Raw genomic sequence first — 26894 nt, 5'->3', positions numbered from 1 at the left:
CATAAAACATAGTTGTTTAAACAAACATGAGCCTTAAAATCTAGGCTCAGTCACAAGCCCAGATAAGAAAAGAAAGTTCCATTCAGGACTTTCTTTTACTCACTTTAAGAGCTATACCTAGGTACAGGGTTTTATGACCCCTTGGATACAGGTGTAGCTCAGGGGCAAAGTGCATGCTAAGCATGCTTGAGGTCCTGGGTTCAATCTCTAGCACCAAAAAAGTAAAAAGTTATAATAGTTTTACCATGTGATCAGTTGCCTCAATGATAGAACAAACAGCAGCAACTCCGTTCTAATTATAAGATGATTTTTAAAAACTATTTTTATTTTTAAGATTAAGCATCCTCATTGACAATCCAGAAACACACTTGCTGACTTTTTGGACATACACACCTAAAACAGTTAAAAGTGATTCCTCAATTTTCAATGACAAGGTAGAAGCAAAAACATGTTCACAAGCTACAACTGAATTCTTCTATCCCTCTTTAAAAAAAAAAAAAAATTTTTAAATTTGCTAGCCACTCACCAAATCATAAGGAAAAACAATTTTCCAAAAAGCCAACAAAATCCAGAAATAGGAATCTAGGTATCAAGCCAAAATTATCACCCAAAGCACTGCTGTTGCAAAAAAGCCAAATTCCCATAGCTCATTAGAGAAGACCTTTAAAAAGAACTCAGGTTAGGGCTGGAACTACAGTAATGTATATAGGTTCAAAAACCAGATAATTAAAGAACATTCAGCTTGTTCAGCTTGAGAATACATTAGGCTTTCTCTTGTTTCTGCAGAGGAAAATGTGTGCTGCTGGAATTAATATTAAAACTGTCCTTGCAACAGAAGGCAGGGGGAGGGTAAAAGGAGAAAATGTAGAATAAAAAGGTAAATCCAAGCTCTACTGCCCAGGAAAGTAGAATAGGGTAGAAATTCTCCCACATCAGTTTCATTACATTATAGATTTGGCTCAAAATCAGTGAACTATATATATCACTCATAAATATCAAGCCACCCACAGTGTTTGTGGTACTGAAAAATATTTCTTAAATTATTATAAATTTCTAAATTCTAAAAAGCATCAATCAAAATAACACTGGGCCATCCAGTCATAGAGCAAAAAGCTTCCTCCAAAGAGAACTTAGCAGAAATTTCAGTTGGAAGGAATGTGAGTAATGTGTAGTGAATGGGATCAGGCTCTCAGTACGATTTTAATAAGGCTTCTACCCACCCCAGCTGTTAGGAGTACTGAGTGGGCTCCAACAGAATGTCTCAGAGGGATGCTCCTTGGAGACAGGTCTATATGTTTAATTCCTGACCCTTCTCCTTATCTAAAGCTTGGGGAAGAAAATAAATATTTACTTTTTAGTTAAAAAGAGCTTTGGGCATATTATATTATTTAATATTCTGTAATTTTCATTTTCTGAACCTTTGGCTTATAATTTTATCAATTTATGATACATGGAAAAATGTATGAAGGTGCCATAATCAGTAGTACCAAATGAAAATATAAACCTTGCTCTTCCTTATCTTCTATGAATGCATGGTACCCTAAATATCCTGCAAAGTTACTTTGTACACTTGACAAGATTAGGGCAAACCATTCCATTTCCATATTATGAGCAGAAAGAGTTAACTAGTCTTCAATCTCATCTTCCCAAATATCTCCATTAACATCCACAGCATGGAACAACCTGGAAGCATAAAATAAGGTACATATTTAAGCACTTCAATAAAACTAAATGTTTTTTCTCCTCTCAAAAACACTTTCTGTACTGTTTTAATAACATCTGTGTATATCTTTTCTTCTTTTTAATCACTCCATAGAGGAGGGCTGACATCTGGGTCCCTCTCAGCAAGCTGCCTTAAAGTTAATAAGAATAGTTCTTTTAGCTACTTGTGGTGGTACATACCTATAATCCCAGCTACTCAGCAGGCCGAGGCATGAGGATCACAAGTTTAAGGCAAGCCTCAGCAATATCCTATCTTAAAATAAAGTAAAAAGGGCTGGGGGTGTGGTGTGGTTTAATGACAGAGTATTTGCCTATAATGTACAAGGCCCTGGGTTCAATCCTGAGCACCAGACAGACAACAACAACAACAAAATTGAGAGGAAAAAAAGTATTTTCAGACAGTGTGTATTCTCATTATTAAACTCACTTTCAAGAAACTAATATAAACATTTATTTGGAAAATGTAGTGGAATTCCCTAAGTCCGAGTACATAAGTAAAACATGCGATTTGTAGTCTGCAAATCAGGTATCAAAAAGTGCTGCTAAGTCTATGGATTCTGTGTATACATACCTGTTAAAACATGGGGAATCGGGATCAGTAAAATGTTTGTAAGGGTTTGCTCTAGACAGAGAACCCATGCAAATCCAGCAGAAATATTGCATACAGCCAGTACATGTCATCTTGTTACATCCATCTAACTTCTGGTGGGAAGGACAAAAAGAACATTATCAAGGATGTAAAAGCAAAAGTGAAAAACAAGTGCCAAAAAGATTCCATATAAAATTCTAGTTTTCTCCCTGTTTTCATATAGAATTGAAATATACAGGTAACACACAACTATTTAATGCTTACAATTTTGCATTACAAGTAAAATATAGAAAATATCTAGTAGGTATTCTACAAATAGATACTTAGCAAAATCGTGTTTTTTAAAAATATTTTTAGTTGTCAATGGATCTTTATTTTTTTATATGTGATGCTAAGAATCAAACCCAGTGTCTCACATATCTTTTCTGATAAATGGTAGATACAAACCAAACATATGACTATATATGTAGTTACATATGACCATATATATGACGATATTATAGATATTATAGATTAACATTAAAATGTTTGGATTAAATGTTTAAGTTTTAAATTTTTACATAAACCTAAGTAAATATTTGGTATCAAGTCTTCCAACCTATTCTAGGGCTAAGGCATATCAGAAGTGATCAAAATACAACAATTACTAATAGGGCATTATGTAAAATTGTGGATGTGTAACCAACGTGATTCTGCAATCTGCATTTGGGGTAAAATTGGGAGTTCATAACCCACTTCAATCTAATGTATGAAATATGATATGTCAAGAGCTTTGTAATGTTGTGAACAACCAATAAAAAAAAAAGGAAAAAAAAAAGAAGTGATCAAATATAATGCCAGGTTCCTATGTGTGTGTGTATAAACACACACACACACACACACACACACACACACACACACACATAAACTGAAACTGGAGAATATGTAATACCATCAATATTAACTAGAGAATCACCACTAGGTTCAGTTCAGATATAAAGGATTGGAACAGTAGTTATATTTTGACTTTAAAAGGTTAAAATTTTGGCAAGAAATAACAGATTTTTCTACTTATTTGACTCAGATTAATAGAAAAAAATTTCTCTACTTTCTAAGTATATACTTGTTAAATGGGTATATTGCTTTCCTGGGCAGTTTTGAGGAATAAGATGTGACATTTTTCCCTCCTGTACTGGGGATTGAACTCAGGGCTGCACACATGCCAGGCAAGTGCTCTATCACTGACTTTTTTTTTTCTTTTTTTAGTTCTCAGCAGACACAACATCTTTATTTTATTTTATGTAGTGCTGAGGATCAAACCCAGCGCCCTGCGCATACCAGGCAAGCGTGTTACCGGCTTGAGCCACATCCCCAGCCCTCACTGACTTTTTAATGTTTTTATTTTTTTGGTACCAGAGATTGAATCCAGAAGTGCTTAACTACTGAGCAACACCCTCCACCCTTGTTTATTTTGAGAAAGGGCCTTGCTAAATTGCTAAGGCTGGCTTTGAACTTGCAATCCTCCTGCCTCAGTGTTCTGAGCTGTTGGGATTACAGACCTGAGCCACTGCTCCTGGCTCTTCCAACTGCATTATAGCCCTGGTCCTTTATCTCATTTTGAGACAAGGAATGCTAAATTGCCCAGGCTGGACTCAAAACTTGCACTCCTCCTGCATCAGCCTCAAGTAGCAGGTGCCAGTATGCCTGACCAGATGATTTTTTTTTTTTGGGGGGGGGGTAGTATGAGGGTAGAACCCAGGGACCCTCTACCACTGAAATGAATCCCTATCCCTTTTCACAGTGCTTTCTTATAGAGACAATTGTTCTCACAGTTTATCCACCTCAGAATTGAATGAGTTATGCTTTACCTATTATTTATTTTTATTTTGAGACAGCATCTCACTAAGTTGCCAAGGCTGACCTCAAACTTGAGATCCTCCTGCCTCAGCCTCCTGAATAACTGGGATTACAAGCATGTGCACCATACCCAATCAGATATGATTTTTTAAAAGTTCAGAGGTAGTTAGTTGACTGTATCTCCAGTATGTCCTCCTCTAACTAGCTACAGTTTGAATAAGGTTTGTACCCTCCAAAACTCATGTTGGAGTTTAATTCCCATTGTGGAAACTTAATCTGACTATGGTGTTAGAGGTGGGCTTTTGAGAGAAGATTAGGATTAAAGTCATGGCGGGGAGACTTATTAGAAACTGATGAAATTATAAGATGAGAGACTACAGGAAACACACACACACACCCTATCTCTTGCTATGTGATGTTCTGTAACGGTCTTGGGACTTTGCCAAAAAGAAGGCCCCTCAACGTTAGACCAGAACCTAAGCCAAAATAAACTCTTTTCTTTATAATGTATCCAATCTGGGGTAAATTAGCAAGATAAAATGGATTAAAGCATAACCCATTCAATTCTGAGGTGGATATACTGTGAGAACAATTGTCTCTACAAGAAAGCACTGTGAAAGAGAAGTATACATACGTTTCAGGTCAATAACAAACTCAGTGGAAGTGCATTGCTGTAAGTGCACCTACTGGGAAATCAGAGGCAGGAGGATTACAAATTGAAGGCCAACCTGAGCAACTTAGCAATACCCAGTCTCAAAATAAATTAAAAAATAGGGCTGGGAACGTAGCCCAGTGGTACAACACTTGCTTAGTATACACAAGGTCGGGGCTGGGGTTGTGGATCAGCACTCGCCTACCATGCGTGAGACACTGGGTTCGATCCTCAGCATCACATAAAAATAAAATAAAGATATTGTGTTCACCTATAACTAAAAAATAAATATTTTAAAAAAAGTATACACAAGGTCTTTGGTTTAATACCTAGTACTGCAAAAATAATAAAACAAAGTCAATAACATTGTTAATAGTCAATTTTGCATTTTCTAAGTAATAAAGCTTAGTAAATACTAAATTGTATTTGTTTATTAACTCATAAAATTGACTAATAATAATGATGACATGTTTTCAAATCTGTTTGCCTCCAAGTCTGATACAAAACATTCACCTGTATGGGAGTCCCACAACATGGGCAACTCTTTGAGTTCTTTTCCAGCCACTCTTTACTTTCCATTTCTTCCAGGGCCTTCTGAATCACCCTCTTACCATACCTCTGTTCCAAAAATCTTTTATTAGCTTCATCTGCTTGCAGGTACTCATTTCGTAAATCTATTAATTTCTCTAGAAAGTGAAATAGAAAATAAACTTTTATACTACTTTGAATGCTAAAAATCTTTTAAATAAATGGCCATAATCTTTGACTGAAACATTTCATATCCTGCCTCTGCTTTCTTTTTTGCCCTTAGCACCTACCATTATCTAATATCCTTATTTATTTTGTTTGCCTGTTACTCCCACTAGAATGCAAGTTCCACGAAGGCAGAAATTTTGTCTCTCTGGTCACTGCTATATGCCCAGAGCCCAGGGCAGTTACTGACACAGAAAGATATATCGGATGAATACTTCTAAATATAAAAGAATTGAAGCCATACAGCCTTGGTGGAGAAGGGGTAAAGGATACGGGGCCTGAATTCACAGTTACAACATACCTGCAGTTACCTTACATGGAGAGACCCCATGATAGGTCAACCTACACAAGGTACAGAAGGCAAAATTGCAGCTGGAGCAGATGCCCATGGTACAGCCAGGCTCCTGCATCACAGGCAGCTGGCAGCATGGGCGGGGACAGTATACAACATCTGCCATCAGGTCCAAGGTGGACTGGAGGAGAAGGCGGTCATAACGGGCAAATAACTCTGCTTCCACTAGCTCTTTGACCTGAAGGGAAATATAAAACACCATAGGTTTAATAATTCCTTAACCAGTTCTGATCCCGAGGAGATTCTTAGAATGCTGGTATAAATTAGATGGGCACAGAAATTGAAACTTCTATCCTCCTTCAGAATAAACCAAATAGGCAATGGTCTCTATCTTGACTGAATGGTGGTAGCATGGATCTACACATTTGTCAAAACTAATCAAACCATACAATTTAAATGGGTATCTCTTATTGTAAATAAAATTATGCCTTAAAATTTTATTTTAAAAACAAAGAAAATAAAAACAAGTAGGATGACTTATGCTAAAGTCTATGAATGGTTCCAAAGGATGTCCCCTTCAGATCCCAATCTCACCCCAGTAAAGGCTAGTGATTCCAAGGTTGATAGAATCCTAGCAGATACACAAAGTAAACAATTATGAATTACTTCATAATTCCTTGAACACTTCTCCTTGTCTAAGACTGCCCATTCCAAGGCCAAAAAAGGTAGCATTTACGTTTGCTTAAATGATAGATTAAGACCATAACAGCTTTTCCGCTCCCCACAAGTACTGGGGATTGAACCCAATGGTGATTTACCACTGAGCTCTATCCCCACATCCACAGCCCTTTTTAAAAATTTTAAAACAGGGTCTTGCTAAGTTGCTAAGGCTGGCCTTGGACTTGTGATCTGCCTGCCTCAGCTGGGTTGCTGGTGTGTGCCACTGTGCCTGGCCAAACTATATAGCATTCTTAATGGATACAGTGAAACAACTTGTGTGCTTGTTCCAAGGCCTTAGATTGCCCCATGAGCTATCAAGGAAGTCCCTGAGAAGAAGTCTCCTTCTGTGAAAGATAATTAGGAGGCAACCATTAGCAAAGTCAAGTTACCTGACCAGGAGTGGCCACTGAAGGACACTTTGGTTCTGGGCAATTGAGGCATTGGACTTGGCCATCTTTTATCTGGATTTCAAAGTAGTCCTTCAGACAGGCTTTACAGTACACATGCCTACATTCCAAGAAGTACATGCACTCACTACCCAACTTCTCACAGAAACAAATATTGCACAGGAACAATTTACTATTAAAGCATTTCATCTGCTGAGCTTGATCAAAGTCCAAGATTTCCTGGATCAGACTTGACAATGATTCCACATCCTGTACAGCTCTTTCATCCACAACTTCCTCTTGGTCTACATCAGATCCAGTAGCTCCTCCAAACTCTAGTTCTGTATTGGAAGAGGCCTGAGCCGTCCTTCTCTGCACTTTTTTCTGAGAGCCCATCTTGAGCTCAAAAGGAGAGACAATGTTCAGGTATGCTAGGGTGTCTTCCTTAAGAAACTGCATCCAGGCAAACAGGACCACGCTGCCTCGGTGCTCTTCCCACAGGTTGTCTAAGTGCTTGCAGAGAGCAGAGAGCTAGGAAAAAGCACATGAAAATGCTGTTGAGTTTGGAAAGAAGAAGCTGCTATCAATTCTTTGATCTCTCTTGGAATATTTTTAACTTGTATGTTAGGCCCTCACACTTCCTAACATAATTTTTATTGCTGTGATAAACTGTGCTACAGAACAGTATCAACATTCTTATTGAAGCACTCATATTCAGCAACATGAGCCACAACAGAATACCAAGTCCTAAGTTAGAAGTACCAGGAAAACAGGAGAAATGGCAAAATTCCATATGATGTAAACAAGATTTACATTTTCAGCTGAAATGAAGGATTTTTTTTTATTCTTTGATTTTGGTTTTAGTATTACTTTATACCTTTATGCAGAAGAAAGAGATCTAGTTCTACAACAAACTATTTCTTTTCTTTTGGGAATCCTAGCCCTGTAGGTATTCTGGAATTATGGTTAGAAAAAGAACAGTTAAAAAATATCATCCAGGACTGGGGATGTGGCTCAGTGGTAGAGGGCTTGCCTAGCAAGCCTGAGGCCCTGGGTTTGATCCACAGCACCACAAAACAAAATCATTCAAGAAAGAATAATCTTGGGCTGGGGATGTGGCTCAAGCGGTAGTGCGCTCGCCGGGCATGCGTGCGACCCGGGTTTGATCCTCAGCACCACATACCAACAAAGATGTTGTGTCCGCCGAAAACTGAAAGAAATAAATATTAAAAAAAACTCTCTCTCTCTCTCTCTCTCTCTCCTCCTCTCTCTTTAAAAAAAAAAAAAAAAGAAAGAATAATCTTTTCAATAAATGATGACGGCAGGGCTGAAGTTGTAGCTAAGTGGTAGAGCACTTGCCTAACACATGTGAAGCACTGGGTTTGATCCTTAGCACCATATAAAATAAATAAATAAAAATATTGCATTCATCTACAACTAAAAATGCATTAAAATAAAATAAATAGTGATAGCAAAATTGAACATTTACATGCAGAAGGATAAAACCAGACTCTTATCTCTCACCAGTTTAAAAAACTAAAACCATAAATGTAACACCTAAAACTATGAAACTACTACAGAAAACATAAGAGAAATGCTTCAGACCACTGGAATGAGCAGGGCCTTTTTGGATAAGACCCTAAAAGCTTAGGAAACAAAAGCAAAAATGAACAAATGAGATTACTACAAACTAAAAAGCTTGTGCACAGCAAAGGAAATAATCATCAAATTAGGAGACAACCAATAGTATGGTGAAAGTATTAGTAATGTATACATCTGACAAGGGTTGATCCAGAATATATAAGAAACTCCAAAAACTCAATAGCAAAAACAAACAAAACAAACAAAAAATCCCCAACAAGTAACTTGGTTTAAGTAATCTGGGCAATAGGAGACTAGAGGTATAGCTCTGGGATAAGAGTGCTAATTTAGCATGCACAAGGCCCTGGTTTCAATCCCCAGCACTGCAAAAAGACTAGTGGAGGAGCAGAGAGGAATAGACCTAAGTAGATATTTCTCAAAAAAAAAGAAATACAAATGGCTAATAAGGTATATTAAAAAACGTTCAACATGACTAATCAGGGGAAGTGCAAACCAAAATCAGAATGAGATATCACCTCATTCCAGCAAGCACAGTTATAAAAAACAAGTGCTGACAAGGATGTGGAGAAAAGTGAACCCTTGCACACTGTTGGTGAGAAAGTAAACTAGTACAGCCAATATGGAAAACAGTATGGAGGTTTCTCAAAAATTAAACACAGAACTATAATCTGATCCAGTAATCCCACTACTGGGTATATATCCAAAGAAAATAAAATCAGTATGTCAAAGAGATATGGGAGTATCTTCACTCCCATATTAATTGCAGCACTATTTACCATAGCCAAGAAGGGGACTAAACAATCATCAATGGATGAGTGGATAAGGAAAATGTAGTACACTTATATAACAGAATACTATTCAGACATAAAAGAATCTCCAATCATGTAACTGGAAATCATTAAGCGGAATAAGACAGGTACCGAAAGACAAGTACTACATGATCTCAGTCATATTTGGAATACAGAAAAGTTAATCTCATAGTAGTGGAGAGTATAATGGTTGCTACCAGAAGCTGGGGAGAAAAAAAGGAGAAGGAAGACTGGGGAAAGTTGATTAATAGGTACAAAGTTACAGTTATATAGGAGCAAAAAAATTCTGGGTGCTATTGCACAGTAAAGTGACTACAGATAACAAAAATATTTAAAGAAAAAAGGAAGGATGTTAAATATTTTCATCATAAAGAAATTATAAATACTTGAGAAGACAGATATTTACCCCAACTTAAACTTATATATGTAGGTATGTAATGTAAACATACATAATGCATGCATTAAAATATCACATATCCCATAAATACAATAAATCTTTATGCTTTCATGTCAGATAGAGAATAAATTTAGAAAATAAAAATACCACCCAAGTTTTAAAGTTTATTCTAACTTTAAGTCCTCTCAAAAAGTCAACTCATCTGAAGGATTTACTAGCAGACTTCAACCTTAGAGCTTGTTTTTCAGATTTACAAGCTACTTTTAATTAAGCAATCTGGGCTTACATGAGATCCTGATTAATAGAGGGAAGTGACTGATACTGACCTTGGACATAACTACAAGCCCTCAATATGGTTTGGCTGCCATAGAGTTAGTTTACGCTTTCTAAACTAAGCAACCAAAGTTAAACTATTTTGTCTTTTTCTCTTTAAAAAATGGTCTGTTCAATTTGAAAGGCAAATATAAGAGGATTTTCCATTAAAAACGTAAAATATTTGTAAGTAGAGCTCAGGAATTATAAGCTGCTTTTCCTTTTTTAGGTAAACACTCAAAAATAAGCCTTCCAGATGGCAAACAAATGTTATAAATTTAAACAAGTCAAAAAGGACCACATTTTCTGTTCTTTGCTCTGCACAGTGCTACTGACTAAACCCCATACAAGTAAAATCTTATATACTTATTGGTGAGATAAGATTGGACAACTAATACTATTTCACATTTGCTTGAAGATGCTTATAATATCACTCATGCTTTGGAGAAATGTGCTAACATCTGTAAAATGTAATAAATACTTAAAAGGGAAGCTCTGTATGCTGTGTGAGTGACCAAGTCCAATAAAAAACCCATTCTTTGGCCATCCCTTTTTCTTCTCCAGTCCCTTCTCAAAAGACAGGGATGCATGTTAATGTTAATGTGAAAGGGAAAGGGGAAGACAGTGGAAAAGAGCAAGAGAGAGACTATGTGTGTTTACATTGGAGGAAGAACAATGGAAATACCAGAAAACTAAATCCACTTCTTGAATCCTATCTACCCACCCCATTTCAATGAATAACAACAGGTCCATGTGTCAACTTCACTATCAATAGGTAAATTTATAATGCCATGGAGTCAGGGTGCAGCAACAAATGAGAAATGAACCATGAAAGAATCTAAGAGACCAACTAAAATGTCAACTATATGCATAAGAATTTGATAAAGAATCATACTATAATTTTAGCTGTAAAACAAAAAATGAACAATCCTCCTCCTCTGCAGCCCCCAACAGGTCAGCATTAAGTATGCTAGAATCTGAAACTACCACTAGACAGTTAACCTATCCTGTTTGCATGTGTGTACATGCATAAATGCATGAAAGTCAAATATCAAGAGCTCTCTGGAGAAATGAAACTATAAATATCTACAATAATCTGGTCATCTTTCAGTGATCTAAATGTCCAATAGTCTTTATCTTCCTGGGCAAACACTCAGCTGTCTTGCATGTACTGGCTCTGGTACAGATACTACAATGCAAAGTAATATACCTTTTTATTCTACATGTATTATCTTTTATAGAGTTAATTTTTTCAAAACCATAATCTCAATTTTGCAAAAGCACTTTCATCTAAAAGATTAGACTGGTGGGTGGGGAAATGAAAATTATATGTTTAAAAACTAAGGAGCTAGGGCTGGGGTCATGGCTCAGTGGTTTAGCGCTTGCCTAGTACATATGAGGCTCTGAGTTTGATCCTCAGCATCACATAAAAATAAATAAAGCATTGTGTCAATCTATAACTTTAAAAACTTAAAAAATTTAAAAATATAAGGAACTATTCCTTGAGATCAGCAACTCTGACAGGTTTTGTCTTAATAAATATCAATCTTTATCATGACCTCGAGAAAAGTAGCTCTTATTGATCCATTATGTCCCAGAATATATGTTTATCAAGAGTTCAGGTTGAAGAAGTGCATGAAGGCTTCAAACATAAATGATAAAGAGAAGAAAATGCTGATTACCTGATTTAATTAATACATACTGTTTACATTTGTTGAAATATCACACTGCGGCCTATAACTATGTATAATTAAGAAAAGAAAAAAGAATTGAGGATGTTACTAGAAAAGAATATATAACCCAGAGGGAATAAAGGCTCTCAACAAAGGGTCTCAAACTTTAATGAGATCTCTACAAGAACTGTACACGTTTCTATTTGTGTACATTTACAACTAAATGATACTAGTCAATAATTATTGATTAATATATAGATTTTTAGGAAGAAAATTGCTTGGTATATTTACTCAAGAAATTCGCTTATTATAGCTACCTTAGCTCAATTTTCAGTCCTAATTACATCTTTCATTTAAGGAATGGATTTAAAAAACTAAGAAAAAAATATCAACATCTATGAAAAACAAGGACCTTATAGTCTCCATTACGATAGAGATTAAATTTAAAAATAGTAAAACCAGAAACAATATACTTGATTAAAACTTATTACCATTGCAATTCATGATTAATCACTTCAGTTACTGCCATTCCTTTTTAAAACACCAAACATTTTCAATTCATTAACATTAGGATTCATGAAGGCAAGTGGGAAAAAATTACAAAATCAAAGCCATTTGTTCTTCATGCACTGAATTCAAGATCATCAAAGTAGTCTTCAATTAAAGATGATTTTGTAAGGTTCTAAAATGGATAGGAGAAATTAAGTTTTGGGTCTACCTGAGTTGGTGACAGCCATTTGCCACTAAGTGTGAATGAAGGTGGGGAGGAGGATGGATAATCTGGTGGCAGTTCAAAGTTCAGCACAAGTGGAGGCAGAAAGCAAATGGTGTATTCAAAGCCACTAGTCTGGAGACACTCATTTGAATTGCCTGAACCAAAAACAAAGATTAGAAAGGATCAGTTGATCAACACTTGAGTGTCCATTACTGTTGAGCAGTGCTCAAGAAAGACTAATGCTTTAGTTGAGGGAATAAAAACCCTCCCCCAAAGCACTTTCTATTTCCTAATTTTAACTTCATAGCCACCACTTAAAAAAAAAAATCTTCTAAGCCCTCAAGAAATCTACTAAGCACCATGAAAATGTGTAATGAAGACATATAACATATTATTACATAACACTTCTCAGTACATTTCCTAACATTAATAATCAATGTTTTGTTTTGTTGTTGGTTATAAACAAGACAATTAAAGATGTAATCCAAAGAAAAAGATGTTTATTTCTATCAAACAACCATGACTTTCTTAGACTAGGATGTGCCAAATACCCACGAATCACAGTTGAGAATGTTTGTGCCAGCACAATGATCTCCGGCTTGAAGACCTGTTAAAGCACACAACACTCTCACAACCAAAGTTTCATTTAAATAATCACTTTTTCTTATTCAATATCCCTAGAGTAGAAACATTTTGAGAAAGCATGCATCAAGGTCTTCTGTGTTTGTATCAAAAGCAGCAGTTTTGTCTTTTTGAAGCAAACAGCCACAGAGTAACAGGATATGTCACTTGTTTATGATAGCTGAAATGATTCTGGAAACCAAATAGTATCAACAATCACCATGGTATTTTAAGGCTTTCCCAAGTTTTATGTGTATATTCTTTCGTTTTCTCTATGATTATCTCTATTAAACTATCAGTGACTCACGGCTGTAAACTGCTAGTTAGAAGACAGAATGCATGAAACATGCAAGATAATGCCTCAATTCAGTGGTCAAAAGGCAGAATGAAATTGCAAACTGCTTATCTCCCATTTTTTAAAAATAGAAACATGGATTAAATCTGTACTACTACCATCTATCACTAATGCCTAGAAACACACAATGACAAATAGTTTAGAGTACACTAAACATTTGAGAATAATCTTTATTTAGAAAAATCTGTGTAAGAGAATATTATTAACTAACCGCTCACAAATATCTTGAAATTTTGTGGCAAATCCAAATAGATCCTGGTTTCTCCACCTTGGACAGACTCTGCTTTTCTAAATTCATCTCCATCATAAATACTCGCCAGGGCCAGCAATTCATCCTCCTGAGCTTCTCGGTCTTCTGACGACATTTAATGTTCTGAAGAATTGAAGATAATCGTTCAAATCAGTTAAGAATAGAAATTATACAGAGTTGGGAAAAGTTTAATAGTACACAAAACAAAAAGTTCCTCACAAATAACTGCAAAGGATTAATCAATACTCTCACTCTTCTATTAAACTAAAAATGACAGCCATATCTAGCATTCTACTAGCTTTGCAATAAAATCTTTTTTAAAAAGGGTGCTTATGGTGCTTCCAATTGTTCACAGTATCAGTTAGGTATCATGACTGATTCAGGGGGTAAAAGCACAATTTTAAAAAAAAATTCAAAAGAACAAATAAAGCTGGGAATATAGCTCAGTGACAGAATTTCAGCCTATCATGAATGAGATCCTGAGTTCAATCCTCAACATTGCAAAAAAATAAAATAAAGGACAAAGTGCAATCTACTTTGACTTATCCACTGAACTTAGCAAAACCTTGTTCATCAAAGGGACTGGAAAGAATATCTGATATGCTTTTTAAACTTTTATTGTGAGGAGACTGTGTTGTGCATTATAGAATATTTAACAGCATCCCCTGGCCTGTACCCACTAGATGCCAATAGTGCACCCCCTCCAAGTTGTGACACTCAAAAATACCTCCAGATGGGGAGTAAAATTGCTCCCAAATGAGAAAACTCTGTTCTAGATAATGTTACAGACATAGATACTATATAAGAAAGTTAGACAACTGAGCAAGCAGCAAAATAATAGATTTCTGAAAGAATACCAAATTCCAGATAATTTAAATGGGAAAAATATGCAATGAGAATCTATAAAATTACTTTAATAAAAACAAAAATATTACCATCTTGTCAATTAAAATGTTGTATGTAACTACAGTTGTTCCCTCTCAACTACAAACTTGTTTCATTGACATGTACAAAAGTGAAAGGTTAGGACTTGGTTTTATAGATTATAAAAGTTGACACTGTAGCTGGTGATGTAACTCAGTAATAGAACTTGCCTAGCATGTGTGAAGCCCTGAGTTCAATCCCCAGTACCAAAAAAAAAAAAAAAAGGGCTGGGGATGTAGCTGAGTGATAAAGCACTCACCCTAGCATGTGTGAAGGCCCTGGGTTTGATCCCAGCACCATGACACAAAACGGTGACACCAAAAAAGTTAAACAAAATCATTTAAAATATTCCATTTTCTAGTTATATATTTTTTCCAACAAATGCTAATGGCTCTGTTTAAACTGCATCCCCTATCTAAGGCACAGTGACATGTTCTATTTGAGGTCAGTTAGTACCTGTTAATAACAACCAGAAGAAAATGATATTAACACTGCAGTCTGAATTTCAGTTCTGTTTGGAATTTGTGCAAATCCCATTTATTCTCCAGCCAGTGGAGCTGAGACTGCTGAAGCTGGGTAAGAGGCCAAGATGTGGGACTCATATTAGATATACTATAGAAATCCTGCCATCTGCAGAAAAGAAATATGAAAGATGGTGTTAGGACCCTGTCCAAATTTAAGTTCTGAATTTTCATTATGACTACTTATGTCAAACACAACCTAACATATGGCCAATCCTAATGTACAGCTGCATATTACTCTCCCACAACAGACTGAATCAGGTGGTTAAAGGGGCAATTGCGTGTTCTGCAGCAATGACAGAGGCCTTCTTATCTCACTGCACTCAGCCCAGAGAGGAACACAAGGTCATATGAAAGGACAAGATACATGCCCCATAACAAACATTTTCCTAAATTTGTTTTTTATTTTTCTTTCCTTCCTCTTCTGCTTCTTCTATTCATTTAAATCCCCATCCCCCTCCAGTTTTTCTTTTCTCCTATACATGAATTAACCTTGGCAGCAACATTCAAGGTTGGCTCAATGTCGATTGCAGGATAATATTTTAAAACAAGAGAATATATACATGCATACATACACTTTTTAAGTTTTATTCTAAATGCTTTAGAGTCAGACTTCTAAACTGGGGTCCACAAGAAGGGAAGTGTATTCCACAGACGGGTTATGGAGAATCCAATGAGTACCCTGAAATTATATGAAAAATACTGTATGAAACCATAGTTTTAAAACCAGATTCTCAGCCAGTTTCGGTGGTGCATGCCTCTAATTCAGTGCATGAGACTGAGGCAGGAGGACCACGACTTCAAAGCCGGCTTCAATAACTTAGTGAAGCCCCTAAGCAACTTAGTGAGAACCTTTCCCTAAATATAAAAAGGGCTGGTAATGTGGCTCTGTGGTTAAGGAGCTCCCTGGGTTCAATCCCCAGTACTAAAAACAAAAAGCAGATTCTCAGATGTGTGACAATAATATTCAGAATCAATTTTCATTTATTGAGCATCTACTATGTACTATATTGGATCCTTCTGCATGAGTTTTAAATCTTCAACAATTTTACCAGGTGATAACAGGATTAAGCAAGCTTTTTGTTTCTTTCCATTAAAATATTGATAGATGATATGAAAAATGAGCTTATAGTTTTAGGTTACTGTTCTCCATCTTGTCTGAACATTAGACTTTCCTAAGGAGCTACTTTTGAAAATCCCAAAATCCAGGCTATACTCAAGGGCAACTGAATCAGGCCTCTAATTTTCCAAGCTGTCCAGGTGATTCCAATATGCAGTCAGGGCTGAAAACCTGTACTCTTAAGATGTACTTCCCTTCAACAGTTCTCATGACCTAGCACACTAGACTTCAGCTGCTTAAGTTGCCAGTGGGCCCTAATTCCCTAATTCTGGTCCCTAAATTCCATTTTCTACTGATTCCATCCCCTCATCATCCGAGGCCCAATCCAAAAGCCCTTATTCCACTCAGCACTTTCCAAACAGACACCATGTCTTTCTTTAAAATGCAAACATTATGACATTGTCACATCCCACCTGATGTTACAGTAGCTGATGAATTTGCACTTCCTCTCCTACTAGTCTGTAAAGGGAGAAGACCAAATCTTTCATCTGTGTATTGTTCTCGTCATCTAGTAGTGCTTTGCATTAAACACTGGAAAACTATAAATGGATCGGGGTGATACGCAGTGTACTGGAACTAGGGGATCTAGGGGCATGGTGTTCAGTGACCACCCTGCCACATCCCACTAGAAGCAGGAAGTTGGGTCAGTCGTCACAATAACATTAAGAACAGTAACAATCGGTGAACTCTCACCGTGTCGGGCGTTGTGCTAAACCCTTTCAATGCATTAACTGATGCTGAGTTCCACAACCACATGAAGCAAATCCTATTACTATATCCATTACACAAATAAGAAAAATGACAGCGTAGGTTGACTTTCTGGCCCAAGGTCACACAGTTACTAAAGAACTAAATCTGGATTCACAACGCCCTGTTTCTTCATCTGTAACACGGGAGCAACAAGAAACCCTGGCGCCAACAGACAAGAGATAATTCAAAGTTTAATATTAGTTGTGGCAAACCGGAAACCGCTACAGCAGTGAGGGAAGCCCCTCCTCCGCCGGCTTTCCCTACAGCCTCAAAAATGCTACTCATTCTTCCAGGTCACAGCGTGCAGACTCCCGCCCTGCAGCCAGCCCCGTTCCGGGCTCAGCGGGTCGCTGCCGGTCTCCACTGCGGGCCACCCGGCGTGCAGAGCTGTTTGTGCAACTCAGCAACTACCCGAGGCAGGCCCAAGCCGAGCTGCCTGCCCAGGGCCAGAAAAAGAGCGCGCTGTGCGGCCGGGCGCGGAGAGGGCCCGCCCAGGGCGTCCCGAAGGAACAGGGCCTGGACCTTCCTCTTCCTCCTAAGCGTCCCAGTGGGCGCCGGGCCAGGCTGCCGGGTCCCAGGTCTGCGAGCCTCGGGCCGGCTGAACAGGCCCGGCCCGGCCACCAGTCTCTGCCTCGCGCGCCCAGAGCGCGGTCCCCTCCGTACCTTCCGGCCGCCCCGCCGTGCCGGGCCCGATAGTTCCGCTCTCCGCCCTTGCCCGGGGCCCCCGCACCACCACTCGCCGGCCAGGCCTAGAGACGCCCAGCTCAACCAGCGCACCGCCTCTTCCGTTTTTAGAGCTGTCAGCTGAGCGGGGCGGATACGGCAGGGCGGCAGCCGGCGTGGGGACTGCTCTGCGCAGCCTCCGGGACCGTCCCAGTTTCCTGTGCGCCCTCCGCAGGCCATAGGCGGCGCTGCAGGCGAGCCAGCCGTTCCCACCACCACCTCGTGTGCTTCTAGAGTCTATACAAATGCAGGTTCGGGGGACATCTTAGTTAGGGGACTCCTTTCAGTAGTTGTGGTTGGGGGCCGTGAATTAGAATGTTTACCAATTCCTAGACATGAACTCCAGTCCTTGGTCCACTTGGGGTAGAGTCCCATAGCAATACTAGACCTGCGCCTCCAGGAGGACTAGGCAAGCCTCCCACCCACCCAACTACCTTCTGAGAATAGCTGCCCATCTTTCTCGCACCTGCAGTATGAAAGCATTGACTTGTTGCTCATTACAGTGCTAACTACCACATTTATTAAGCAGTTGAATGCTTCAAGCATCGTATGGTTTAATGTACATTTTCTCCATATTTAAACTTTTTTGATTTAAGTATCATTTGTTATTCTCACTTTACAAAGGAGAAAATTGAGATTCAGATTCAACAACTTAACAAAGGCCACATGATTATTTAGATATGAGCAGGAGTTAAAATTGCATGCTTCCTATCTCATTCCATAATATAAAAAATAAAAATGAATCAAAGGTCTAAATGTGAGGACATTTAAAATTATTAGAAAAATATAATAAGTCTTTATGAACTTGGATTAAGCAAAAGTTCCTTTTCTCCTTTGAAGTACTGAGGATTGAACTTTTATGCTGAGCTACATCCCCAGCCTTATTTATTTATTTATTTATTTTTATTTAGGCAGTGATGGTGATTGACCAGAGGATCTTGTGCAAACTAGGCAAATGCTTTACCACTGAGCTACACTCCCAACCTGTATTTTTTTTTTTATTTTGAGACAGATTCTTGCTAAATTCTGAGGCTGTCCTTGAACTTGTCCTTCTGCTTCAGCCTCCCAACTTGCTGGGATATCAGGTGTGAGCCACTGTGCCCAACAGGCAGTAGTTTCTTTTACAGGACACAAAAAGCACAAGCAATAAAAGGAAAAAAAAATAGATAAAGTGGATTTATCAAATTAAAAACTTTGTGCTTCAAAGGACAATATCAAGAAAGTGAAAAGACAAACCACATAAAATATTTGCAAATCATATATCTAATAAAAATTAGTTACCTAAAACATCTAAAGAACTCTAGCAACTGAACAATAGAAAAATGGACAAAGGATCTGATTAGGTACTTTCCTAATGAAACTATGTACATGGTCAGTAAACGCCTGAAAGATGCTCAACATCGATAATTATCATGAGGAACCTTTTCACACCCACGAAGATGATTGTAATAAAAATAACAGGAATTGGTGAGGATGTAGAGGAATTGGAACTTTCATTTACTGTTAATTGGAATGTAAAATGGTACAGCCGCTTTGGAAAATAGTTTGGTAGGTCCTCAAGAAATTAAGAGTAGAGTTAAAATGAAACTCAGAAATTCTACTCCTAGATATATACCGAAGAGAATTGAAAAATGCATACTGTACATGAATATTCATAGCAGTAATATTCACAAAACTGAAAAAGTGGAAACAACCCAAACTTCCATCAATGAATGAATGGATGAACAAAATGTGGTATATCCATACAGTGAAATACTATTTAGCAATAAAAAAGGAGTACTGATAGTTGATTTGTTATGGTTTGAATCTGGAATGACCTCCAAAGGCTCATATGTTAAAGGATTGGTCCCCAATGCAGCGATATTCACAGGTGGAGATTTGGGAAAGTGATGGAAGCCGGGCTCGGTGGTGAACACCTGTAATTGCAGTGGCTCTGGGAGGCTGAGGCAGGAGGATCATGAGTTCAAAGCCAACCTCAGCAATGGGGAGGCGCTAAGCAACTCAGTGAGACCCTGTCTCTAACCCTGTCCTTCCTGGGCTGGAGATGTGGCTCAGTGGTCGAGTGCCCCTGAGTCATTGGATCAATTCATTAATGTTATTTATACCTGAATGAACTATTAGGAGGTGATGGAAACTGTAGGAAGTGGAACCTAGTTAGAGGAAGTGAGTCCTTAGAGGCATTCTGTAGGGGACTATATCATATCTCCAGTCAGTTAGTCGGTCTCTCTCTGCTTCCCACCTGCTGGGCAGTTTTCCTCTGCCACAGCTCCTTCCAGCCATGGTGCTCTACCTGGTCTCAGGCCCAAAGCAATGGAGCCAACCCACCATAGACTAAAACTTCTGAAACTGTAAGCCAAAATAAATATTTCCTCCTTTAAGTGGTTTTTCTCAAGTTTTCTGTCATAATGATGAAAAGCTGACCAACACATGCTTCAACATGAATAGAATCTTAAAAACATTGTCAAGTGAAATAAGTCATACAAAAGGCCACATATTGTATTTTTCCATTTATATGAACTGTCCAGAATCAGCAAATTCATAGAGACAGAAAGTAGATTAGTAGTTGCCATGGGCTAAAACAGAAGGAAATGGGAAGTGACTATTGATGGGTATTTTGAAGAGGGATAAAAACATTGTGGAATTAAGAGAACAGTGACGGTTGCATAACTTTGTGGATGTATTAGATATCACTGGACTGTACACCTTGTGGTGTGTGAGATACTGGGGATCGAATCCAAGTGTTTGCTAGGTGATCACACTTATAACTGAGATGCAGCCCCACATCCCCTTTTTTTTTTATCTTTTTTTGAGACAACAGTCTCTAAATTGTGCAGGCTGGCCTCAAATTTGTGATCCTCCTGCCTCAACCACCCAAATAGCTGGATGGTTGAGGCAGCATCTGGATTATACATTTTAGAAGGTTTAATTTTATCATCTGTGAATTATATCCCAATTAAAAATTCTTTTAGGTTTGAAGCACTGTTCTCAGTATTTAAAAGGAATACAGATCTGTTAGCTCCTACTCCTGGGAACCATCAAACTAATGTGCCTCTGATGATCTAATGAGCTCCTATGTCTTGCTCATTCTATATTTCTTGCTCCCCAAAAGTTAATAGCAGAGCTTGGACTCTGATCCAAGTTCATAAGATTCAAAAGCTCTTATCCACCTGCCTCTCAGGCAGGACTGGCTTCGCAGGCCACAACCCCTGCAGTCACACAAGACTGCACTGAGAAGGGTCCCAGACTTAGAAGGGCTTCTGATTTGATTTGATGCTATGATGTTGCCATCTTGAAATTCTTAGTAATTTTTTAACAAGAAGTTCTGCATTTTAATCTTTCCTTGGAATCTGAAATTTACGTAGTTGTTTCTGTACCCAAGAAAAAGTAAAAACAAGTGGGTGTATCAGAGTACCCAAAGGGCTTACTGGCTATAACCTAGAGAAAACTTGAAATACCAATAATCATTCCTAACTTTCTGTCTACAAATCTTGATTGTCAGAAAACAGAAACCTGACTATACCAAACCAAACCAAAACATATGTCTTAAAAAAATGCAAAGGAAAAAAGCAGAATCTCCAAAACTATTCACCAATGTCACTATTCACATTTAGCCATAGGAGCAAAATGCATGACAACTCTACCTCAGGGTGCTCAGACTAGAGACGAGACACCTCCCAGAGATGCAAAAAGTGAGGAGGCCCAAGAACCAGCTCGGGAAATTCTCACAAAGTTGTAGCAGAAGGTAAATTATGACATCATGTCATGACCTCATGTCAAAGGTCACAAGAAAGAAAAGGAGAGCATTTCAGAGTAGCGTTAATAGTTTGGTGGATGTTAAAAGTCAATTAAATATTTAGAATCTAGTTTTGAATAAAGAATTGGATAAAAAGAGTCTTTTAATAAGTTTTGCCTTTAGACTCCATGAAAATAACTGACTTTAGTGACTTTTATTTTGTGGGTGGTGGTAAGTCTTTTCCAATGAGCTTTTCCTTCATACCCAACCTGGGACTGTGTTAAACACTTTACATGCATCGTCTCATTTAAAAAAATGCTTAGGACTCCCACATCTTAGGTAATTTTGTCTTCCTATCTTACAAAAGAGGAAATTGAGGCCCTAAGGATGAAGTTATTTGACCAGTGTCACAAAATGGTGGACCAGGGTTAGGACCCATGACTCATCAGTCTCTCTCTAGTAGTCTATAAGACAATTAAGAAGTTACAATTTGCTATAACAAATACAGACAACACAAAATAGTTCTGGCCTAAGAGTTATAAGAGAAGGTCCTGAAGAAGTTAGTATTAGAGTTTAGGACATAATGTGAATATAGTGAGGCAGAAGAAGAGACCCAGCTCTATCTCCTATTCCCAGATGATGGCGCCTAGGTCTAGGAGAGGGTGGAGTGTGTGACCTAGACCAGAGGTTCAGACATAGGCCATTAAGTGGACACCAGCTTTCCACCATCAGAGATTGTGCGGGGACTTTGCTGAGCTTCTCCGACCTTCCCAGTGGGCACAGCCTCCTTTCTGAGAGCCACCATGCACAAAGCACTCCTGAATCAAGCCCTTGACATATGGAGGAGCAGCAGTATGGAGAGGAAGCCCTGGCTCAGCTCCTAGGGAGGACTGAATGGTGGTGAGTCCCACCTAGTACCAAAGTGTCGCTGAATTCTTGCTGATCAACTATCATTGTTTATTTGCTCATCATTTAGATCTTAAAAGTCTACATTCATGTGGGAATCTAAAAAGTTGGTTGTTTTTAAATGGAGACTTTATCCTAAAAAAAAAAAAAACAGAAAACTTAGGAGGTATCTATACTACAAGTGCAATTGTAAATAACAGAGTGCTACCATGCCTTACTTAGAGCTCTGCTCTAAGTGCTGTGTATTGACTAAGCTAAATCTTACAGCAACCCCATAACATAGTTACCATCATCATCATCATCATCACTATCATCACCATCCCTAATTTAAAGCTAGGGAGAATAATCATGGAGAAATTAACTGGTCTGCCCTTGTCACACAGATGGTCAATTACAGATCCAAGCTGTGAACCCAGGCAATTGGAGGCCTGAGCCCACATCATTAACCCCAACGCTATGCTTGAACCAAGCCAATGCTTTCTCAAGGAAAGTGGTCAGTTGGGTCTGTAAGGAGAAATAGCCAAATCATTGTGTGACCAGCTTCCCTGGTCAGTGCAGCCCAAATAACACGGGTCATCCCAGGGTTCTATAAAGACAGACTCTTACAAAGGCTTGAGGTTGCTGACAGTAGAAGATGTCTTCTATGCTTCTGATGCAAGGTAAAATTTGATTTACAATAATAGGCACAGAATGATCATGTTTATACTTGCAACCTGGCATTTTATTATTATTCCCCTGAATAACAGTGAAAAGAGTTTTGTAACCCCAAGGTAACATGGCTCTGTGAGAAGGAAAGAGAGGTGAGATTTAGCAGCAGCTGCCATCATAAATCAGTGTGTGGCTGTTTCTCTCAGAGCTCCGGGCTCAACTCTTGGCTGTCATAAACTTGTAAAGGGAAGCCCCGTGAGAATTTATGTAACGATGGGAAGACTCATTTTCCTTCCTGTAAGAGCCTTTCGGAAGCAAGGAGAGAATTAGGCTGATTAAATTCTATATGAAGGAAAGAAAACAAAACAAAAACCAGTGGTGTAGAGGAAGGGAAAATATGGGTCAACTTGAGCTACTTCTCTTGCCAACAAAACTGACCTTGTAAACAGAGAAGAACATGCTGAATTCCACCAAATAAATGAGTGACTGGATGACCGAATGATTTAATGACTGAGTGTGATCCCGGCTTCCTCCGGGTGGTTCTTTCAGTGTGAGAACAGTTCGATCCTGGAGTGACCCAGAAATGCTGAGTACATAACAAGGCCAATCAACAGAGTCAGCTTCTGAATATTCATGAACAGATGATGCACCCAGTCAATATGTTTGATTTTTTTTGTGTGTTTACTGATACATTTTCAAATTCACTGTGGAACCCAAAATTCTGAAGAAAAAAAAAGAGAGAGAGAAGAAAGAAAGAAAGAAATTTGTGTTAAGAGCATTGGTTATTTCTGAAAAGGGTTGTCAAATAAAAATACTTTTACCAAAAAAGTACTTGTTGTTTACCTGTAATTCAAATTTAACTAGGTGTCCTGAATATTTATTGGCCAAATCTGGCAACTTCTATCTGGGCCAATAACTTAAGTAGAAGAGAGAGCTGAGGTCAGTATCTGGGAGAAGTGCCTGCACCTGGGAGTCAAAAGAAAGGGAAACTAAAGGAGTCCAAGAAGTAGACAGAAGAATGTGCAGACATATGGAGACAGAACCAGGTAAGTGATGAGCTGTGACACGGCTGTTAGGGAAAGGTGGGATCCAGGAGGATGCTGGGAAAGGAAGCATCCAGCTTCCTTATAGAGCTATAGAATTAGTGTATTGGTCGACTTTCTGCCTGTAACAAAATATGTGAGAAAAACATCTTAAAGGAAGAAAGATTTGTTTTGGCTCATAGTTTCAGAGGTTTGGCTAACTCCATTGTTTCTGGGTCAATGGTGAGGCAATATATCATGGCTGAAGGGTGTGGTAGAACAAGGCTGTTCACATCACGGTGGCCAGGAAGGAGGTGGGTGGCTCAGCACAAGATATAGTCCTCTCAAGGACCCACCCCTTCTTACAGTGCCGATCACCTTCCATAGTACATTCAAGTGTGAATCCATTAATGGATTAATCCACTGATGAGTTTAGAGCCCTCATGATCCAATCACCTTCCCAAATACCCACCTCTGAACATTGTTGTATTGGAAACCAATCCTTCAACACATGAGTATTTGGAGGACATTTCAGATCCAAACCATAGTAGTTGGCTCTAGAGTTTGGTCCTTACAAGTTTGCTGGTGCTTCTGAAAATTTCTAATCAAGGTTCTCAGTGAGGTTGGAGAGGAGATAGATTGCATGTCTGAATTGCCTGGAATGTATCAGAATAAAATCTGAGGATTGGGTAAGAACTCATGTGGTCCAATTTTGGAGTCATGTTATAGTTACCAAGGCACAAAATAAGTTTGGAAGACAAAACCAATCTTTTCTTGCATTCTTGAAAATCAGGAAGGAGGTCTGTAGTTTGCAACAATTCATTCTAAAGCCCTTGCCTTCTCCGGTCTACGTTCTTCCCAGCCTCTTTTGTTCTCTAGTGTAGTCCTCTTTGTAATTTCCTCAACTTTCAGCAACCCCCCTCCTCCCATCTAGCTATAATTTTATTATATAGACCAAACTAAGCGCTCTTTCCAGTAAAAAGATCTAACCAACTTCCCCAATCCTGCCCCAAATGATCTGAAAGATGAAGCATTTTAGAAGGAGGTTAAATTGTGCTGGAAATTATAGAATACTCTGGCAGATTGGGAGAGGGAGAAGTATGGATTTTCTTGTCCTATCCCTGGTATTTTGCAAATTGAGAACTGCCACTCTTAAGACATAAGCCCTTTTATTTTCTTGAATATTTCTATTGCTTGGCTAGTTTCTCCTTGGAAAATGCATACTTCTTTCTGCACTGGACCCAGAAAGAGGTGTCATTGTATGTGAGCAAACATCTATCATCCACAAAGTGCTGTGACAGGAGCTGGTGACCAGCTGGTGACCCAGAACATCTAGCTGAGTCCCCTGTGTCAAGATTCCTGGCCCTGCCACACAGGATGGTGCATGCCTATAATCCCAGTGGCTTAGAAGGCTGAGGCAGGAGGACCACAAGTTTGAGGCCAACCTCAGCAATTTAGTGAGACTAGGTAAAAGCACCCACGATACAGCCTTGGCAATTTATCGAGACCCTGTCTCAAATTTTTAAAAATAAAATAAAATAATAAGTGATGGAGATGTGGGTGTGGCTAAGTGGTAAAGTGCTCCTGGGCTCAATACAAAAAAAAAAAAAAAAAAAAAAAAGATTCTTGGCTTTAACTTCAATAAGATCTTTCTGAAAAAGCAGGCTGACTTTGGATGGTACAGCCACCTACCGGACTAGAATGACAATGCTTCTTGGCTAAATCAGAGCTGCCTTGTATGGTGCAGTGGCAGCTGCTGGGCAAATTCATGAATCTGTCCAGAAGACCCGATCCCTGAGAGTGGGCAGCCAGCCCAGCAGGACCTCAGCCTTCATAGCTGGCTCGTGAGGCCCCAAAGGGCAGAGTCCCACACTACTAGTCTGACCCCTTGAGGTTGCTCAAGACTCAAGAATTTTGAAAAGATCCTGTGAACTTCACCATTCCCACTCCACCCCTTGGCCCCTCCCTGTGACCAAGGGGTCACATGTGAGCAGCTTCAAGTTGGTGGTGAGCAAGGCCTCTGGAGACCAACCTCAAGTCTGCCCTCTTTTTAAAAATATTTTGGACTTAAGGGAGGCTGTCCTTAGTTGTTTCAAATCTGTTTGAGACTGCTACTCCTGCCCCTTCAAACCTCTTTTCAAAACTCATGGAAATGAACCTTTTACAGACAAACTAGTGACAACTCCATTCAGCCAGACACAAGGAGAGAAAATGACTAAACAGGACCTCAATCCCAGAGGCCTATAAAAAGTATGATGCCTTTTTGCTAGCTGTGGAATCTTTTACAATTTTTAAAAATTTATTTATTTAGCTTTGGAATCATAGAGTTTTATATTAGCATTATATCCTTAATGTGAATAGAACAGGCACATGGCAACAGTGAAAAACCACATGTGAAATCCAAATTCAAACTTTTCTCATGACCTTTTTCTCCTCTCTCTCTCTCTCTCTCTCTCTCTCTCTCTCTCTCTCTCTCTCTCTCTTTCTTTTTTTTGTACCTGGGATTGAACTCAGGGTCACTCTACCATTGAGCCATACCCCCCAGCCCTTTTTGTATTTTATTTAGAGACAAGGTCTCACTGAGTTGCTTAGCGCCCAGCTCAGTTGCTGAGGCTGGCTTTGAACTCTCAATCCTCCTGCCTCAGCCTCCCAAGCTGCTGGGATTATAGGTATGTGCACTGTGCCAGGCTCTCTCATTACTTTTTTCTAAATTCAGTCAGGACAACAAAACATGAACACACACACACGTACAAATAAATATATGTTTATAATATCATAAATATATTTACATTTTATATATATATACACACAAAAAACATATAATAAATATATATAAAACAATGTCTTTTCAAGAATATAAATG

The 26894-nt window shown here is 38.6% G+C and overlaps 1 protein-coding gene across 7 annotated transcripts; it reads right to left on the bottom strand.

Annotated features, from left to right (window-relative positions):
- Nucleotides 1-306: 306 nt before the first annotated feature.
- On the bottom strand, nt 307-17778 carry Rnf14 (ring finger protein 14). Of its 7 annotated transcripts, XM_026384396.2 has the most exons (11): nt 16943-17653; nt 16663-16708; nt 15705-15811; nt 15065-15238; nt 13646-13807; nt 12462-12613; nt 6954-7481; nt 5854-6082; nt 5313-5485; nt 2294-2424; nt 307-1683 (listed from the first exon to the last, which is right to left on the bottom strand). In XM_026384396.2, the coding sequence occupies exons 5-11, from the start codon at nt 13797-13799 to the stop codon at nt 1626-1628; spliced, it is 1425 nt and encodes a 474-aa protein (XP_026240181.2). In that variant the 5' UTR covers nt 13800-13807; nt 15065-15238; nt 15705-15811; nt 16663-16708; nt 16943-17653; the 3' UTR covers nt 307-1625. The 7 variants fall into 7 exon arrangements, with proteins under 7 accessions (XP_026240181.2, XP_026240180.2, XP_026240182.2 ...); XM_026384395.2 differs by lacking the exons at nt 16663-16708; nt 16943-17653 and adding an exon at nt 17663-17778; XM_026384397.2 differs by lacking the exon at nt 16663-16708.
- Between the last annotated feature and the right edge of the window lie 9116 nt (nt 17779-26894).

Source organism: Urocitellus parryii, chromosome 1 (genome assembly GCF_045843805.1).
Source record: "Urocitellus parryii isolate mUroPar1 chromosome 1, mUroPar1.hap1, whole genome shotgun sequence".
Taxonomy (NCBI): Eukaryota; Metazoa; Chordata; class Mammalia; order Rodentia; family Sciuridae; genus Urocitellus; species Urocitellus parryii.
This window is presented reverse-complemented; position numbering and strand designations above follow the sequence as displayed.